This window comes from Pterocles gutturalis, unplaced genomic scaffold, assembly GCF_000699245.1.
Source record: "Pterocles gutturalis isolate BGI_N339 unplaced genomic scaffold, ASM69924v1 scaffold8160, whole genome shotgun sequence".
Lineage (NCBI taxonomy): Eukaryota > Metazoa > Chordata > Aves > Pterocliformes > Pteroclidae > Pterocles > Pterocles gutturalis.
The window spans coordinates 88,946-108,779 of record NW_010138170.1 but is presented as its reverse complement, the minus strand read 5'-3'; the positions used below and the strand labels follow the sequence as shown (position 1 = coordinate 108,779).

Below are 19,834 nucleotides of genomic sequence, written 5' to 3'. Positions count from 1 at the left end.
ATGTTAAGAGTGTCTCTGTTTTAAGCTGTGGAAATTTTGGTAGGTCTCTTAAATGGAATTTAATGTAATAGAAATTGAAACCCTCAAACTTTTGAAGCCTCCCTGTAAAGGAGAATGAGGGGGAAAGTGGAGAAAAGACTGTTCTTTGCCTAAAATTGTGCCAAGAGTTTTCCTTCTTCACCTGGAGGTTAGAGTAGCATCCGCATCTGAGATGTTTTAAATTGTGAGAGTGTGTGGGAATGCTGGTAGTTCAACTTTGTATAAGCCTCTTTCTTAGTAGCTATGAATTTTGAATTGAGTGTACTTGCTGATCTCAGAGCAGGTGAGAGTTCATGATTTGAATGCAGTGGAGAAAATTAATAAAATTAGCAATACAGAGGCTGCACTGCACATTCCAAATTTACTCAAGAACATGCCTCTGAGTTGGTCTTATTTGTGTGGAAAAATTGATGTATCCAGTAGTAGGCTGAATAATTAAGAAAAAAAAAATCTGATATTATCAAGAGTTAAACCAAAATCATTTCTGTTTGTCTTCATCTTTTTTTAAAGGGCATTCTGAAAAACAAATGGTCAATACTCTACCTCCTGCTTAGCCTTAGTGAAGATCCACGTAAGCAGTCTAACAAGGTAGGTGAGGAGACCTTTGTTACTTCTGAGAAACAGTAAATGTCTATCACTTATTTTAGATGTCATTAAGAGTCACTATCCGGACTTAACTTACACCTCAGGTTGTGTTTGTGGTGTTTATGTGTGAGGCTGAAAGGAAAAACCCACGTGAAACAAGTATCTGCCATTTTTTTCTGTGTAATTTTTTTATACTAAGTAAACGTAAAAATATGAGCTGTCCAACATTTGTAGCTGAAGTTGTATCTTTATTAGATGGGGGATTTTTTGTTTGCTTTTTGCTTGGTGCTGTAATGTCTGCTCAAGTGCTAATGAGTTTGAAGTGGAGTACAGAGAGCAAAATTCCTCCTTTTTTTGCAGCTCTGCTACCTCCAAAGTGGTTTTTGCAGCTATTGCAAATGACAATTCACAGGCAAACATCAACTATATTGCTAAAAGTACTTTTGCTCACTGTAAAGGACTTGCTTTTTTTGCCATCATAATTGTAACAACAAATTTTACTTTGTGTAAGCATGGTCTTCAGTTTTGTGGTTTTTTTGTTCTTGCATATTACACTCCTCTTAACTAAAAATGTGACTTAAAGCAACTCACAAATCTTTTCATTTCTCCCTTTTCAAATTCTCTCCTTTTCAGGTATCAAGTTATGCCACACTTTTTGCTCAGGCATTGCCACGGGATGCTCACTCAACCCCTTATTACTATGCCAGGCCTCAAAGCCTTCCATTGAATTACCAAGACCGCGGTGCTCAGTCTGCCCAGAGTTCTGGCAGCATGGGGAGCAGTGGGATCAGCAGCATCAGCCTGTATGCCCTGAATGGGCCTACGCCAACTCCGCAATCACTCCTTCCGGGGTAAGTTAAACTGTTATATCTGACAAATAGGTTTGTGGAAGACTAGAGATGATCTGTTCTTTTTTTTCCTTTTATTTTATTTTTTTCTTGTTTTTTTTTCTTTACCCTGCCTTCCCCATTTGTATGCTATTGGAAGTTCCACTGTAGGTGCATAGAAACTGAGTTCCTTAGCTGAACAGTTTGAATATCGAGTGCTGTCATTTGACCCTGTGAAGCCATAAATGGCTGGCCATGTGCATGTATTTTTAAACTTAATCTTAGCTATCGGCTGAACAGTTGATATTTCACTGGATCCATTCATTTGAATTATAGTGCCAAGTCCTTGTCCAAATTTGTCAGTTCTCTGAAACACTTTAAAGTAGCCTATATCCTTCTTCTGCAAACGCCTCGGACATAGTCCTCACTCAAGTTCCTTTTATTAAGTGTTCCTCAGCTTGTGTTGAATTAGTAGACTAACATCCTCCATTTTCAAGTGGGTGACCTTTCTTGCATGGTCTGACTTTCTTTCAAGCATGTTCACAGCAGGTTGTCCGTTGTACTAGAGCAGTCTTGTGTCTTGGGTGGACAGGGTTGGTTTTTTTTTTTTCATATTTATGCAACAGTTGATTAAAAAAAATGCCTATCAGAAAAAAAGCGAAGCCAGGTGTTGTTCAGCAGTGGTTGAATTGTTTGTTCGTACCAAGATGAATCCTCATTTGTAACTGAAACATTCAAATACCAAATAGTTCAGATTTTTGATGAATAGAAGCTGGCCGTTGTAAGACATATAATTACTCGATTATTGACTTTAAGTGAACCAACAGAGACAGTTACATGCTCAAAACCTGAGCCCTTCTTATGCCGTTGAATATCCTGTTGTATTACGCCTGCAGCTCTGCAAAGCCTGACAGATGCACTGGACAGAGTCTTATATTCTGTGGAAGAAAAATCAACGTGTACATAGTCTATGAGAGGGAGTGGTTCAACAGTGATTCTGTAATATATACCTGGAAATACATTGTTTCATAGAAAAGTGAACAGAATGTTACTAAAATTGTAAAAGTGAAGACTGTACTTATTTGCATAGCTGTTTCAGCATTGAACAAAAAGTCTGGAAATAAAGCCTTGGTCCAAAAGCAGCGGGGTCATCACTTTTCAAAAAATTGTGGCTGATGTCAGAAAGACTCAAGAGAATATAAGAAAAGGAAAAAAAATCATATTAAGGGATGCAGAATGAACATAGCCCTATTATTTTGTCCTAACAGAAGCTTCATGGGTTATGATTTGACCAAATTCCTAATATAATGCTTACTTTATCGAAATTTTTATTAGTCTCTTTCCTTTCTCATAATCAGAAAAGAGACAGACACCATATTCATGTCTCTTAATTCTCCTCCCCACCCCCAACAGTTAAGAAACAAACACAAAATCAGAACAGATGTATTTTCAGAAAGTGCCATGGATTTATTTTGAGTTCAAGATTTTTTTTCTAATACAGGGTATTTGAGATGATTTATAGAATTCATATTATGGAACTAATAACCAGTGCTGACAGAACTGGATTTTATTGTTATTAATATAGTTTACAATACAAATACTTGACTTTCTCAATAGTAGGTTTGTTTGGTGTATCTTGGATACGTACTGGGCACAAGTAGAGGTTACCCTTAAGCTAGGAACCAGGTTAATAAGCATGACTGGACAATGCACCAGTCAACCTTCTGTAGTTGATCCTGCTTTAAGCCAGGAGGGTTGGAGAAGGTGATCTCCAGAGGTCCCTCCTCAACTGTTGTATAATCCTGATACAGTATAGAAAGCTATGTCAGTGAGGTTATTTCATATATCTGCTTGCTTAAAAATATCAGCAGAGCCTACCCTGTTCCTGACATATTCTTGGTCTGACCTGTTCAGACTGTTCAATTTTATAGCAATTTCACTACTCTCTCTTTAGTCCTGTAGTCTGTGAGCTGGGAAACCAAATTAGATCTTTCTGTGAGCTTCATTCCTCCTGAACTTCTCTTTATACATGTTTCCTTTTATTTCTAGAGTACATTTTTCTTGAAGTCTAACAGCCTAAATTCAGTGTTTTACTCTAGTTGAGGTGTTAAAAATGCTAAGCACAATGGAGTCACTCTCTTGCAGGCTGTGTTCTTGTTCACTAGCTACCATTGTATAAGTACAATGTTTGATGCTCCTATGAGTTATGATGTGGTCGTTGAGAGAGGAAAGGCATTCCTCGACTTCTTTTACATGGGCATTTGTATTGCAATCTTGTTCCGTCTCTCCCTGCAACTGTGCTTTCCCAGCTTGTGGAATTATTTTTTTTTTTTTGATATGTGTATATTTCCGCATGCTTACATTCATTTGTGGGAGGGAGGAGGAATGGTCAGCAGCAAAAATCCCTTGCAAATATTTCAACTTTATTTTTCATCATCATAATACAGAAGTTAAATGTGAAAAATGTTAAGACTAGAAGTTAAGGCTATTTTTGTGAGAAGAATTGACAAGTTTGAGAGGGAGGGAAATTGGAACTTGTCTAGATGCTCCCTCCTCAATCACATCTTCAAGTTTGATACAAACTATCCTAAACAGTAGAGTATCTGAAAAGTGAGCTTTCTCTACTTTCCTTTAGTTCTTTGGCATGTAACTATACTTTCAAGTAATAACAAAACTTAAATATGTGTTTTTTATTATGACTGTTGTTTGTTGTTGTAGTTGACTTCACTTTTAATCCATTTCAGTGTATTCACACAGTTCAGTGTGAGCAAAGTCATTCTTTAATATGAGATCATATTTGTCAAATTTGTATCTCCTTTCTTTTCTACAGGCTTTCTTTGAAATTGTGGGCTTATAGGAAGGAATAAATTTCTTCTATGTTCTGCACCCTTTTTAAGGTTCCTTTACTGAAAAAAAAATAAAATACAAAACCAAAACAAATCACAAACAGAACTTCCACAAAAAAAAAACAAACCCTTAAGCTTGGGGCATTTTTCAAGACTTGCATACCCCAAACCAAGGGATGGGTTATAGAATCAAAGTTTTTAAAGACATTTCTTCTTTTTGTCCTTCTAGACAATCCTATCAAGCTCCAGGCGTTGGAGACTGCCTCCGTCAGCAGTTAGGGTCACGTCTTGCATGGACTCTAACTGCAAGCCAGCCTTCTTTACAAAGCTCTACCTCAAAAGGCTTTTCAAGTGCTGTCTCCCGTGGTGTGACAAGGTCGAGGCGAGAAGGGGATACAAGTGGTGAGCAAAGATGTATTTGTTAGTTATAGCTTTTTACAGTTGTTATCTGTATCCTCCATTATTTTTAATGATTTTGAAAGTTTTATAGCATATGGAATTTTTTTTAGTGTTTTACTAGAATGTATTCGATAGAATGATAGAAACAAGTATGCAAGACTGGTATATTTGGCCACAATCTCTTTGTCTGGTGGTTAATTTCTTTTTGCATTGATTGGTTTGATAATGTGTTCCAGTCTACTTACGACTTCATTGCAGTGTTTGTCAGAATCAAGTGATTGTAGTTTGTGAGTAATGATCATGCTTCTGATGATCAGAAGATGCTACTGTTTTTGGCTAATGATCATGCTTCTGATGATCAGAAGATGCTACTGTTTTTGGCAAGTCAGAAAGAGAGCTCACTGAATAGAACTTGTTGAAATAGACTCATCCATTTGTGATTGTCTTTTAAAACTTGGAAATGTGCACTGGAATATAGAGGTCTTAAAACTATTTTTTCTTCAAATTAGCACACTGTTTACAGTGATTGTATTTGGAGTCATTAAGATAACATTGTCATGAAAATAAAAAATAGATGAATATTATTAATTTATTTCCTTGACTAAGCAGCTGTAAACTTGAGACTCATGCCTAGAGGATCTATTCTGAATTTACACAAGTGTAACTAAGGAGAAATTGTTTAATAGATCATCTCTGTGGCAGTTGTGTAAGTTTTAAGCCACTCTTCGTTTACTATGAAAGTGGGAGACTTGTCTGAATAAGAGAGCTAATGACAGATGATGTCATCTGAGAGTGCTGTTACTCTGGTAAAGAAAGAGAAGAGATGTGGGTTTTTTATGTTTGGGGCTTTTTAATAATGCCTAAATAAAATATAGCCTACCAGCTCCTGCATCTTTGAGTAGCAGTGCACAAAGCCACAGCGTATAGACCAAAAACAGTTGTACTGGTATAGCTGAAGGCAGAATTTGGCATTTAAAACCTAGTTAACAATACGTTTGATCTGCAAGAGGATGCGTGTGTGTGTATGTGTGAAAATATAAATATCTATTATTTTTATATATGTGGTAGATTTAGTATATAGAAATATAGAAAAAATATGTAAAATACATAAAATCTATCGGTATCTCTTTTTGTTGTACTAATTGCTGTAAAGAGCAGTACAAACTTGTTTCATTCAGTCAGCAGCTGTGACTTGATTCATATGTGGGATGGCTACAAGGACTGACAGTTGTCTTAAATGTAGTTATTTGATGTAGAAATAGAACTGCATTCAGAATATAAAAGGTTATCATCAAGAAGATATATTTATTTGAATATGAAGTTCTTCTAACTAATTAAAAAGTGGGGCTTTTTTTTCTAAAACTGGTTGCTGTTAATTGGAGAGTTTTTATTGCTACACTTGCACAGACAGTATAATCAGGAGCATTGTATGGCTGATATTAATACCAGTTGTATTATTTACCAATTAAAGAATTGTGCATTTGAATCTTCTGCCATTTCACTAAGAGTTCCTAACGGGGCTAGCTACTCTTGTGCACATCTTAGTATTATGAAGGGAATCTGAGTTTTAAACAACATCTTGAGGTCATGGCTCCTTTTGCCAAAATAAGAATAGAATTTATTTGTTGTTGTTTTTGTTCTGCGGAAATGGATTGTTGGGGAAGCAAACTGATGAGAGTAAGAGTGCTGTCAAATTTGGGGGAAGCATGTTGTGGCATCTCTATTTCTGGATAGTCACTGTTGAAATTGTTTCATTCTTGATATTTTCAATGAAGTTACAAAAGCAGATGGTGCTGTTTCACCCATAAAAGGTGGGAGTAGTTGCAGTGGCCTGCACAGCACCTTTTTTAGTCTTTCGTTCCTTTAAATCAATAGATACCCTAAATATCAAACATGATCTAACTTCTAACTAGAGATATGAGCCAGAAGTAAATTAGATGCTGTAACAGCAAAAGCTTTACTAATGCAAAGGTATGCTTATCTTCAGAAACTGTATTTACATATTTCTGTTTGCCAGCTCTATAGCTGTTATGCAGCTGGCAGTCTGGTTTTGATCAGTCTTTTCACTGAGCAGTGGCAAATGTGATTGAAAGCCAATTTTAAACAAGCAGCTCTTCCGTCTGGATTAATTCTGTTGTTTTCCTAGCTGAATGTAGAAGAGTTTATTCTGTAAGTCCCGTTTAACAACTTCAGCTGTTTGTTTGAAGAAAGATAAAGTTATTATGATACTTGCCTCGTAACTTGCCCTGGTGATGGAATCAGAAAAGATAAGTTTAAGAACTGGCTGAAGTCTTTTTTAAAAGCAGCAAGCTGACCTGCTCTGAGAGATGTTGGTAGAGGCAGGTAAAGGGAATTCTTGGCTTTCCTGTCAGGTTAAGAGGATTTAAAACATTTCTATACATGTTATAAACACAAGTTTTATCTTTTCTTTTTTTGGGCAGGCTTCTAAATAGCTTGTTGAAGTTGTAATCAAAACTAATTGTCCCAACAAATCTGAATACTGGTTGTTTTTATTTTTTTTTTTTCTTTTTCTTTTTCTTTCTAGGTTCTGTTGAAATAATCGAAGCAAACCTTGTAAGAGATGTTTTGTATGTCTTCCAGGGAATCGATGGCAAAAACATCAAAATGTGCAATTCTGAAAATTGCTATAAAGTGGAGGGAAAGGTACTGTATGTTGACTTCTATTTCATATGTGAGCAGAGACGTATGTAGGGGAAAAATAGCCATGAAAAATATGTAAAAAAAAAAAGTTAAAATATTATCACAAGCCTTTACTCCCCCTGCAGCTTTTTTTTTTTTAGTACAACACAGTAGTTTCAACAGTACTCATTTAAAATTGAGTGGATTAGGTCCCAGAAAAACTAGCATTTCACAAGATGTGAATAGCCTCCCAACTCTTAAGCCCGTGCAAAGACTCCTAAATTATGGCTTAATTTGAGAACTTTTGTCATCATATACAAATGAATATAAAGCAGATGCAGGCTTTTGACCACATTATTTTTGGATTAAATTTAACAACCTGAGATGTGGAATGGATTCTAGCCACTTGATGGATGCTAGCACTTGCTTATAACTTACAAGTGATCAGATGGGATCATGCAGATCACCCAAGAAGGGACCGGTGATAGAACTGAAAGGCGTGCTTTCAACTCCTGTTGTTGATAGAAAATCCAGCTGAAATGAGGGGAGACCTCATCACTCTCTACAGCTACCTAAAAGGAGGTTGTAATGAGGTGGGTGCTGGCCTCTTTTCTCTAAAGTAGCAAGTGATAGGACAAGAGGAAATGGTCTCAAGTTACACCAGGGGAGGTTTAAGCTGGATATTAGAAAAAATTTCTTCATGGAAAGATGGATATTAGAAAAAATTTCTTCCCTGAAAGAGTGATCAGGCATTGCAACAGGCTGCCCAGGGAAGTGGTGGAGTCACCATCCCTGGAGGTGTTCAGGAAACGTGTAGATGTGGTGCTTAGGGACATGGTTTAGTGAGTTAGGTGGTGTTGGGTTGACGGTTGGACTTGATGATTCTTGAGGTGTTTTTCCAGCCTTAATGATTCTATGATTCTATGAAGGCAGATGTCAAATAGGGGGCAGGAGAACAGGAGAGAAGCCTGAAAGAGAGAAGATTTTCCTTTAAGGTGGTGAGGCTTTAACTGTATTTTAAAGGGGGGTGGGGGAAACAAGGGGGAGATTGGGTCAGATGAGCAAAGAACGAAGAAATGGCACTCCTTGTTTTAGCTTCTCCTTAGTCAGTATTTAGACAGTACTGCATCACAATTCAGTTTCAGATCATTAAATGGTTTTCATGTTATTCAAATGGAAAGACTGCTTCTGATTTTCACTTTTGTTAAGAACTTTATACTATGTCAATATGACGTAGTCCTGAAATGGTGGGGAATTTATTTTGGGCCATTTCATGTGCCAAGAGCACAGTAGACAACTTGCCTTAATGTTGATGATAACTGAACTAACTTCCTTTTCTTCTCCATAATAATAGCAAAAAATGAAATGTATAATTGTTCCCGCTGTAACTTTACAATGGCATTTAGGGCTACTTAGTGGAGGGAAAATTTGAAAACTTAAATCTTGTTAAATCTGGTTAATAAACAGATTCTTATGTGTGTCATCTGCACCTGAAGATGCTGAAGAGTTTGTAATTCCTCAACAGCTGCACTGAGTTAATTGTTTCATATATGTTAGACTATATATGGCAAAGGAAAGGTAGCATAATTGATTTTTCAGGAGGAATGTGGAGGAAATTTAAATGGTGATTGCAAAATTGCATTGTGGGCTTCATTAGTTTTCTGTGTATTTTTTGTATGAAATGGGCTAGTTTGAGGTGGACAGACTGTTTTAGTTTGAACTCCTAATTCTGTTAATACAGGGGAATTAGGTAATTCAGATGATTTGTGGCCAGTACTGCTTTTTCCACAAGAGCTTTGTGTCTTCAGTTATTTTTGTAAAGTCAGTTGTCTTCCATCTTTGTTTTTGGCACTTTTAATGAGCTTCTGGACCCAGTGAAGGTGGAATTATTTGACTGGCTAGGGCTGCAGTTGGAACTTTTTCTGATGGACAAGAAAGGTCAGCATCATACCTCCTCTAGCTGTGTTGACTGCATGTTGGGCAAAAAAGTAGTCGAAGTATGTAGTTCTCCCTCAGCTGCACAAAGAAAGTGTCATTGTACACAGTTTGTTTTTTTCCAGAAAGAAACACACTTTCTAAGCTGTTATTCTTGCCTGGATGTTTTCTAATGTCAACATTAATATTAGGTCTGTTGGTGACATGCAGCACTGTATAAGCTAGCAGCTTCTGATTTGATCTAGGAAATACAAATGTAATAACACTAGCCAATCTTGCGTGTTCCCCATTTGATTCCAGTAGATGCTTATTGTACTTAATGCTTGCCAAGCACTCTGTTGTTGCAGAATTCTAAATAGTTCTTATGTCATCTCTTTGGTTTTAGCTGCAGGCAGTTTCTGTGTCCAGTCATGCTGTTTTGGGCTAAAATTTATCCTATAGAAGTTGTTCAAGGAGTTAAAGCTGTGCCTCTGTAGTTAAATAAGAGGGTCAGGGACTGAACTCTGGTTTTACAACCGAGTGCTGCTGCCTGATTCAAACCCGCACGTCGTAGCTGATTTTTATCTTAGAGAATGCCTGTCCTGCTAACGTAGTGAATGAGCTTGATTTCTACTCCTTTGGCAATGGGTTTAGCTTGTTAGTGCACTTCTTGCTTTGGTTTGGATTGTTGCAGCTGACACTCTCCAAGTTAAAATTGTCTGTAGAGCTGGGATTGCCCACGGCAATTTGACCTAAAGTTAGTCTCTGCCTCCTGGCCTAATGTATCAGTCGGGTCGTTTGGTTGTTTTTTTCAATCAAATTTTGAAAACTCGATGATGCTCTTCTTAGGTAATGTGACAAAATGTGGTAGAAGCAAGTCTCAAGTAGGAACAAGAGGAACAGTGTCTTTTGTGTTGGTAATTTAAAGGAAGAAATGTGCTAATTCAGATGAAAATAGTAGTAGTTAAATTGGGTGTTGGGACTCAGGCAGGCTTGCAGGGTGAAGTGAGATACCTGGTATAAGAAAAGTGGAAACAGACTAGAAGAGCTCAGAGGGGCGCGTGATTAAATAGCTTATAAAAGGTATTATTGGTGGATTGGATTTAAACTTGGAATTTGGATTATGTAAGTTTTGATTCTTGATACCTAGTCTGGCATTGGGTTGTTTGTCTTTCATTAAAGGTTTGTTTCACATGTAGTGGTAACTAATTATCTTTCTCTAGGTTTCTTCATTAGTTTTAATCATTGACTTATCTTCTAGAGCTTCAGTCTTGCTGATTATCAGGATAATATGAAGTGTGATTCTACATCGCAAAACTTCATATTTCTTATTTTCTGAAGACCTTTTTGTTACTGCCATGGTTCCCTAATGTAAAAAGAGTGTATGAAAACTTTTACATTAAGTTTTCCAAAAGAGAAGATCACAAAGTTCCCAGTAGTTTGTTGCTGCTGCCTTTTCAACCCTAATTTGTATAAATGTAATGCTAGTTCATGGTTGTCTGCTTTTTTTGGCACTATCTCTGCTGTAGAATGTAAAATTATTGTTTTCTGAACTGGCTTATTTTATGAGAAAGAGGGGCTTTTGTGAAGAAACAGGTATTGGCATTGTAGGTTTGACTTAATTGCAAACAACTGTTTCTCTTAACTTTGTAGGTGAGCTTGTCCAAATCTCTCAGAGATACTACAAGTAGACTTGCAGAGTTGGGATGGCTACATAATAAAATAAGAAAATACACAGACCAGAGAAGTTTGGATCGTGCTTTCGGACTTGTGGGACAGGTAGGTCAGCTAAAAAAATTAGTTTTGCTACAATATTTTCATCTTGTTTCCTTTAGAAACTACTGAGTAAAATCCAGTACTAGAATGATGCATCAGCTTTGGAGCTTGGATCATTCATCCTTTGATTTACTTCTTCTATGGACTGCCACTTCTGGTATTAGCTGATAGTCTGAAGGCAAGGAGAAGGCATTTGCTCTTGCTGGTCATAAGGAGTTGCCCCCCTCATTTGTAGTCTCATGCATAGATGCCATTTCTTAATATCCTTTTCTTAAAATTATTTTTTTTAAGTACTCATGCATGTTTACAAACAAAAACATTGCTTAAATGGGATGGTGGCATCCCTGAGCTAGTTAATCACCAATTCAGTTGTTAGAGTGACCTATGCAGGAGACACTTATCAGCTAATATTGATGTTCGTGTGTTAATACTGCACTAACTTACGTAAAATGTAAATACCCCATTATCTTCTGCCCTTCTTTTGAATACAGCATCAAAAGAATATTAATTTTTGTTTTTATAGGTTTCATCATCATGATTTGTAGCCTACAGTAACTTCACAGCTGCTGTAATACCCAAAACCACATTTACTGCTAAGGCATTCCCGTTTCCTCTCACTTGCTCCCTCTGTAAAACTGGATATTATCCCTTCTGAGTCGACAGAAATGTTATCCTTGCCTCTAGCCATAACATCCTACCTAATCTGCCAAGAAATTGAAGTGCTTCTCCCTTCAATCTAATTTTTCTTAAGAGGTCAGTAGAGACACTGTAGTGCTTCCTACTTTTCTGATGTTTTATTCTGTTCCCTTCTGTCTCTTACTCTAAGTAACCCTTTTAGTTACATATAAATATTTTTTTTTCTAGTGATCCAATACTGATTTCCATGTTTTATATGGTAGTGCTACTGTATATGCATTTTCTTCAGACTCTCCCTCTATATCTGGGTGAAGTTTCTTATTCTCAATCTTGTAGTTTCCTGCTTATGCTTATTTTTACTGTTTCTGGCTTTAATTTTCAAGTTTACAGCAAGGGGAGAACTTTAATTCTTCGGTGAATTTAAATGTGCAGTATCTTACTGCCATATGCAGGTTTTGGATCCTGTGCAGAAGGCTCTGCAGTTAGTTAGCTGAATCTGTATAGCTCAAATGCTGTTAATTTTGCTTGAGGCAAGCACTTAAATATTTCTAGAACATAAGTGTACAAATAAAAACATATATTCTACTCCTGTTGTCAGTGTCTGGGCAAAAAGTATATATACCGTTGCTCTTCATGGCTTTTATAGCTGACAGTGTCAGGTGCTGCACACAGTGCATTAAGAATTTAGCACGAGATGTGCATTCTAAAGCATCTTTTCTTTAATGTTTTAAAAGAGTGCTTGTTTAAACCACATGTAGGATAAGATGTCTGTCACCTCTTCTATTATTCTGGTGACTGTTTTTACCATGTAAAATGTCAGGTATTGACGATTATTAGGAGTAGAGATCCAACAGTATACTACACTTTAAGGTGATGTTTTTATACCTTTTCTGCTTAGTATCTAAGTTCTACTTTGTCCTCAGAAGGTGAAAGGAATAATCAGCAATGAAATATAACTTTGACATTTTGCCCATTTAGATCCAGTACAGTTTGGGTTTTTTTTTCTCTTGAGCAAGCATTCTGTTTCCTTCCTGAATTCTCTCTTGCAAATCAGAATTCTAGGATAATGTCCAGTTTTCTGTAACAGTTTGGGAAACAAAAAATCTGTCGTTTGTTATGCAGGAATTGGCACTGGATGTAAATTTTAAGTTCTAAAGCTTCTCTGAAGAGTTGTTGGCCAGCTAGATCCCAAATCCTTTTGGGTACTAAAGACAGGGATTACTGTTGTCACTTCTTGAGTAGATGTATAGTGCCTTTGAATGTTTTCTTGGAGTCTCTACTCTGCCCCCTTGGCAAGTGCTACTTTAATACATTCGGAAATGTACTGAAGAAGCAAGTGAGAAGAAATGAAAAGCGGAGTTACATGTAAGAGGATTTCTTTTTGTGCTTCAGTATCCTCTGAAATAAAATGAATTTCAAATTTCTTTCTAATTTATAATGTTAAGTTGAAGAAAGGAACCCTCTTTCCTTCTAAAGGATACAATGGCAAGATTAATGATTTTTTTTTTTTCCCCTAGGCTTCTTAGCCTCTTAGCAGGAAAGAAGATTTATTTTCTCCTTGTGCTTGTAGTAATGATTTCTAACATGTACATAGTCCAGTGAATAAATATTTTACTTTAAGCTCTTGGGTTCTCTTTGTGAGCTTTTCCATACTTTTTCCAAATTGCTTTGACTCTGATTTTAAAAGACCTTAAGGGGAAGGTCATGGGGAATTTTGCATTGAAAAAACCCCCAACATTAAAATAGATGTCAAAACCATTGAGAAATCAGTTCTGAAGAATTTGTGTGTGTGCATGAAAGTACTCTTCAAAGAAACAAACTTTTGAAGCCCCAAAAAGTGCCTAAAGTCCAAGATTTTTCAACTCAGTCCAAAATTACTGACCCATATTTTTAAATTCTGTTTTGGAAAATATGTTTCAGGAATATTTTGTCTGTATGTTAGATTAAGAACATTACAAAAGCAAAGCAAAACCCCAGGACCCCAAACTGTGGAAAACTATCTGTTAGTAAACAACTATTATTTCAGGAATTGTTTTAAAAGTCTACCTTTATTTATTTTTAAACAACCCAAAGTAGCGGTACTTAGAATTGTTTTGCAAAGAAGAGTCTTTGCTTTAGTTCAGACCTGTTAATTTGTTCATGTTTTGCAGATTTCTTAGGACATAGTGTTGTTAATTTCTTCCATGTCAAGTGAAGAATCGTATATGACTATCAATTGATAAAAGGACAAAAATTTAGAGTACTTGATCCAGCAGCACTTATTGGGAGTATTTTTTTATGAGCATATTTTCTTGTTCATGTCATACAGTCTCTACTGTTAATATAATGATGGTTGCCAAACTTCTGTGTTCTATTAGAGGCCCTCGTGAAATTGAAGCTCTATTGCTTTATGACATACTGTATTTTACATAATTATTAAAGAAATTTTTTTCTGGGTCATGTTATGACCCTATGGTAAGTATTAATGTCTTTATTGAGATGATTTATCTGTTTGGAGAGTTACACTTGTCACAGTTTAATCTGTTGGTAGAATTAAGACAGCAAGAAACAGAAAGTCACTTGACAATGTGTATATATTCTTGGAAAAGGTCTGTGCATCTCTTAGAGAAGCATTCATATGTTGGCCAGTTTTCCAGGAGTTCGCTTTTGTGCTGAAACTTGTAGCTTGATTCCTTTTGGGAAATTTCTAGCTACCTTCACAGTGTGGTGATAAGATGAAAGATATTCTACAGAAAGATTTTTCCTGACTTTTTTTTTCTTGGTTTTTCTTGTCCTCTTTTTCTTAGAGTTTTTGTGCAGCCTTACATCAGGAACTTAAAGAATACTACCGACTGCTATCTGTTTTACATTCTCAGGTAAGTTAAGTGGTTCTTATTTAACTTTCTTATTTTGCTTTATGTTATCTGAATATCTCCTAAAAGGTATACCCAGGTATCCTGTTAGAAAGGGAAGAATGTAAAACAGTTGCAGGTAATTTTGTCCACTGTCAATAGCAACTTGTACATATCTTACTCTTTGGATGTATGTAGCAATGAATATTTTTCTCTTAAAGATTCACTGTTATTTTGATGTATTACATAAGCAAGGAATATAAGGTGTTTCTAAGCCTCTCTCCCTTTTTTGTATTATTTTTTCAGTTTAATCTTGCATGATATCTTTATCATTCAAATCCCAAACAGCATGAGACGTCTTTGAAAGGGGAGGGGGGGGGAATCTTCCTGTATTTCAAACAGTACATGGTTCTGCCGCTAGTAACAACTGTTCCAGCTTTTTGTTCTGTCTGGGGCAGTTTGTGCCTTTTCTGTCTCCCTTTCATTGTACTGAGAGATTAAGATGTTTCAGTGTTTTATTATTTTTCTGTGACGTATAGACCAGCTCAGCGCTGATAATCTTGCAGTTTGTCCACAAATATTTATAGGTACATGCACCTAGATGCTAGCTCTAAAATAAAAATTTGGTATTTTTTTCCTTCTGCTTACTTTTTTTAATATGGGACTTTCAAGGAGTTCATTATTTATAATGGGGGAAAAAATTATTCTGAGAATTGATGTGAAGTTAAATGGCATTTAAAATTCTGATTTTAAAAAATCTGTAGTTGAAAGTATTTACAGAAGCCTATGACTTAAAAGCATCTATTCCTTTTGACTCACTTGCAGTTCTTCAACATTCTTGACTTTTGGAATGCCTGTCATACATACTTTTTGCTTGTTTTTCCTGGCTACTCTCCAGTTACTCTTTTTGTAGTTATTTCCTGCTCTGTCCAAATCATTTTTGTTCTCTTGGTTTGCTGGAGCTTTGATTTATTCTAACTTCTAAAACTTCTTGAACATAAGAATATTTATGACTTCTTTGAAATGCAGTTTCTTCTAACTTTCCTGCTCTGCTAAACCTTTCAGAAGAAGAGATGAGTCTGGTGGGAGGGGAAGCACATAAGGGTAAAACGAAAAGAAAGTTCTAGCATCACTTATTTTCAAACTGCATTTACCCTTGTGATGGGTTAACCCTGGCCAGTAGCCAAACACCTATCTGACTTCTTCCATCAAAAGGAAAGGAAAGGTGTAGGAGGTAAAATTTTTACTACTGCCCAGCCAGCTTATTTTAGTTCAACATGGGACAAATTCTGTTCAATGTCTTCCTTCAGAAGCCATCAGTACTTAAGTTAGGTATACAGCCATACTAAAGAATTGCTACCTTTGGGAAAAAAAAAAAAAACAACAAAAAAAAAAAAACAAAACCAAAACAAAAACCAAACACCAAACCCCAAAACATTAAAAGCTATGATAAGAAAAATCTGTCACAATGTGACTACCATGAATCTCCCAACACCATGGAAAATGAATGCCAAATATTTGCATCTGAGATGCAAATGCACATCTCTTTTCAGAGCATCTCTTTGGCCAGCATTTACTGTCTTTCAGGATCTCTGCTCTCTTTTGCTTTGTTCTTTCATTTTGAGACTATCTATCACCTTGCTGTCTTTGAATTTCTTGGCCTTTGTGCTCTGTCTGCCCTATTACACTTCTACTTGTCTCTGTCCTTTCACCTGGGTTTGATTCTCTGCTTCCACTTGTGTGGCTCTTGGGTTTTGGCCCAATGATTTAATGAGAGAACATATAATACTGGGTATTTCAAGTGTGTTAGTAAAAAGCTAACTTCAGAATAAAAACTATGAAACATCAGTTCTGATTTGGTTCTGCCAGTTTTGTTCCTTGATATGACTTTCTCTTTCTAATTTGATCAGTTGCAATTGGAAGATGATCAGGGTGTGAATTTGGGACTTGAGAGCAGTTTAACACTTCGCCGTCTTCTAGTCTGGACATATGATCCTAAAATAAGGTTAAAGACCCTTGCAGCACTTGTTGATCACTGTCAAGGTCTGTTTAACATTATTTTAATATTTCTGGGGAAGTTATGTAACTTTGAGTAGTTGTGTGTGCATGCCAAAGGTGGATATCAATAATATTACTGTTATGTTTTTTTAGAAAACTTTAAGTAGCCAATTCAGAGGATTCTGTCTTTTTAGTTTAAGCAAAAAAACCTGACAAATTATAGTGCTGTTTTGATACACTTAACACTTTTTTGCTTTTTTTTTTTCAACTAGAATGTGCTTCAGAAATCCTTCAAATTTAATCGCGTACTTTCCATGCTGTTTTCAATTATTCAGTTTTAGTCATCTTTCAGAGAATGCCACACTGTGAAAAAGCCCACTAATACGCTATGAAATGGTTGGCTTAGTCTCCTCACTATGTATGAGTATTATGCTTCTATACGTGATGGCATTTGCAACTTGTCTGCATATTCATCTGAAACAACAAAACTTCACAAATCTGCAAATAGTGCATGGCTGTGTTGGTGACCCACAAGAAAATGCTGAGGAGTGGTGGTTGGAGTTGACCAAAACTTTGGCCAGTAACTGACCTGCAGTCTGTGCTTTTCCCTGAGGGTACTTCAGTTTTGCTGTCTTTGAAAATAAGTGAAGATTGTGGCCCTTTGGAAAGACCAGCATCTTAATCAAAAAAGCTTACAACATCTGTTTTATCTTGATTATCAGAATTGGTAACAATTTTGGAAAAAAAATGGGCTTTGCTTCTGGGACATTCACGTAAACTTTGAATGCTACAGCCTGTGCTGCAAGGAACCTTTAGCTGAGCAGCATAACAGCAAAACAAGTACTAGATCTATCTTTAATTTTTTTTTTTTGGTGGCTTCTTATCTTTCAATTGCAAGAAGACAGGATATATTGCCTAAAGGAGCTATGGGGGGAAGTATAACCTAGAAGAAGGAAACGTGTTTGTGTGTATGTATGCATATAGAACATCTGAGAGAGAGTCAAGTACAGGAGAGAAGGAAAATGTACTAAGCCTGCTTTAATGCCCTTTTGGTGGGGGTGGTGGGGAAGAAGAGAAGCATAAAGTCAGCCTTTATATGTGATCTGACGCCTTGAAATTTGTATTCCTCCAAGCTACCGTAAAGTAGACAGAATACAGTGTCAGAGAACTGTGCTTAGTACTTCAGTGAGATTACTTTTTCATGCCTTAAAACCTAGGAAGTCCACGTCAACATTAAAAAAAGTGCTTTTGCTACCTTTTAGAATTGCTGTTCAGCAAGCTCTGAATGACATATAAATAGTTAAAATCAATGGCTGCTGAATTTAAGTGTGGTGTATGTATTTTTCCTTCATACATTTCTGTTCCTCTCTCCTGTGATCTTACAGGGAGAAAAGGGGGTGAACTAGCCTCAGCAGTTCATGCCTATACTAAAACAGGAGATCCCTACATGAGATCTCTGGTTCAGCACATTCTTGGCCTGGTATCCCATCCTGTACTGAATTTCCTTTATCGCTGGATTTATGATGGAGAGCTGGAGGATACATACCATGAGGTAATGTATATGATAGAATAAATATTTTATCTCTGTTCATTTACTTGTGGTAGTATAATCTGTGGGAAGCATAGAGGAGAATTTGAAAAGTAGACTGTGATGGAAAAATGCAATATAAGTAAGTAATATATATACAGTAACAACACGAAAAGTGACTCTCTTCACGGATTGAGTCAGTGTGATACCAGGAGGTTGCAAGGATGCAGTATGTTGTCTTCAGTGAATTATATCCTGGGTTTGTGTAGTAGAGGCAGAATGGTGGACTAGCAATAGATGCTTGCCTCTGAAGAGGGACAAAGTCATCTCTCTCTCTCTTTCCTGCTTAGTGTAATGGAACTAAGGCATCCAGAGTTTTTGTAACTGTTTAGAATGCAAGGCTTGTATTTGGAATAAAATTCAGAATATTCTACTCTGACTACCTGCTGTTATCCTCAGCTTCGTAAATAACTTCAGTTTGTCAAATTGGGTAGAAGAGGTTTATGGTTCTAGAATTCTGCTAGAAACTCTGCAGATTTATTTGATCTAACTTCTGTAACAGCCAATTCTAGTAACTGTCCATTTTCTTCTTAGAAATGCTTTTATACCTTCTTAAGCTCTCCCAACTCTTTTTCCTGTTTCCGATCAGTAACAGTCTTGTTAGAGTGAGAATTTTTTCGTTCCAAGAAGCCAAAGAATGGTTTTTTTTTTTTAAATAGAGTGAGAACATCTGAGACACATCTGGGTTACTTTACTTGAGAGTGAAATATGCTGACTGATTTCTGAAACTGTCCCTCAGCGTCAAACTTAAATTACTAATATCACCCACAGTTGATCTTTAAGGTCAGCATTAGGAGACTTGTGTGAAATGTCTGTGAATCTTTATGGCCAGAAGTGTAAAAAAGCCTTTCCTTTTTTTCCAGCTGCCATCAGAGTTGTGAGGTGGTGTCTTTTTTGGTTTTTATATAATTCATTAGCTTTCAACTCCTTGTTTAAAAATTTATGTGTGCACTGTAGGAGTGTTCTTACAATTTTCGTACCATAGACACAAATTTTGAACAAATAAAATTGACATTCTTGGTGGAAATGGTATTTGGAAGCAGTGAAAAAGGTTCTTGTCCAAAAAAAAAGGATGTCTTGTCTGGCAGGATGAGGACAGGATCCTTCCAGAAGTCATTTTAACAAAACTAATTGTGTAGATATTTTTTCTTACAAATGAAAGTATTCCTTTGTGTGGAGTTGAAAGACCTTAACATTTGATCACCAGTTTAGTTGCAGGATTTTTTGGGGTTTTTTTGCAGTTCTGCATCTTTGAAAAAAATTTGATAAAAGAACAACTCAAATATTTTTTATGGTTTTCTGAAAATAGAAATGAAACATGAGAGGAGAGAGTTTACGTTCATATTTTGTTTTTAATATTTATTTCAATCTGCAGTTTTTTGTAGCTTCAGATCCTACAGTTAAAACCGATCGGTTGTGGCATGACAAATACACTTTGAGGAAATCGATGATCCCTTCTTTTATTACAATGGAGCAATCAAAAAAGGTATGAATTCAAAAGCTAAATCTTCTGATGATTTGTTGGCCATACGCTGCTGTTTAGATTTCCGTTAAGAAAACAGAGGCCAAATTTAACAATAAATATTCATCTTAAGAATAGCTACAGCAATAAAGAATTGTTTGCTGAGGCAGGCTATAAGACTGTTACTCTTTGCATTCTCTAACTGATAAACTTTAAGGAGATCTCAAGATGGGAAAAGAAGTTTGTTTTTAAAACCTTTTCAGGTTAGCACTGAAGTTCTGGATTGCTGTAGT

At 36.3% G+C, this 19,834-nt stretch overlaps 1 protein-coding gene across 1 annotated transcript in view; it reads left to right on the top strand.

Moving 5' to 3' along the window:
• TUBGCP3 (tubulin, gamma complex associated protein 3) overlaps positions 1 to 19,834 on the top strand; it is a gene marked incomplete at its 5' end in the record, with an annotated part of 38,535 nt that overhangs the window by 3,858 nt on the left and 14,843 nt on the right. Inside the window, 9 exons of the mRNA XM_010082881.1 lie at positions 550 to 627; positions 1,258 to 1,475; positions 4,527 to 4,699; positions 7,242 to 7,360; positions 10,904 to 11,029; positions 14,449 to 14,517; positions 16,404 to 16,536; positions 17,877 to 18,043; positions 19,455 to 19,565. Coding sequence (XP_010081183.1) covers positions 550 to 627; positions 1,258 to 1,475; positions 4,527 to 4,699; positions 7,242 to 7,360; positions 10,904 to 11,029; positions 14,449 to 14,517; positions 16,404 to 16,536; positions 17,877 to 18,043; positions 19,455 to 19,565 — 1,194 coding nt within the window. The remainder of the gene's footprint in view (positions 1 to 549; positions 628 to 1,257; positions 1,476 to 4,526; positions 4,700 to 7,241; positions 7,361 to 10,903; positions 11,030 to 14,448; positions 14,518 to 16,403; positions 16,537 to 17,876; positions 18,044 to 19,454; positions 19,566 to 19,834) is intronic.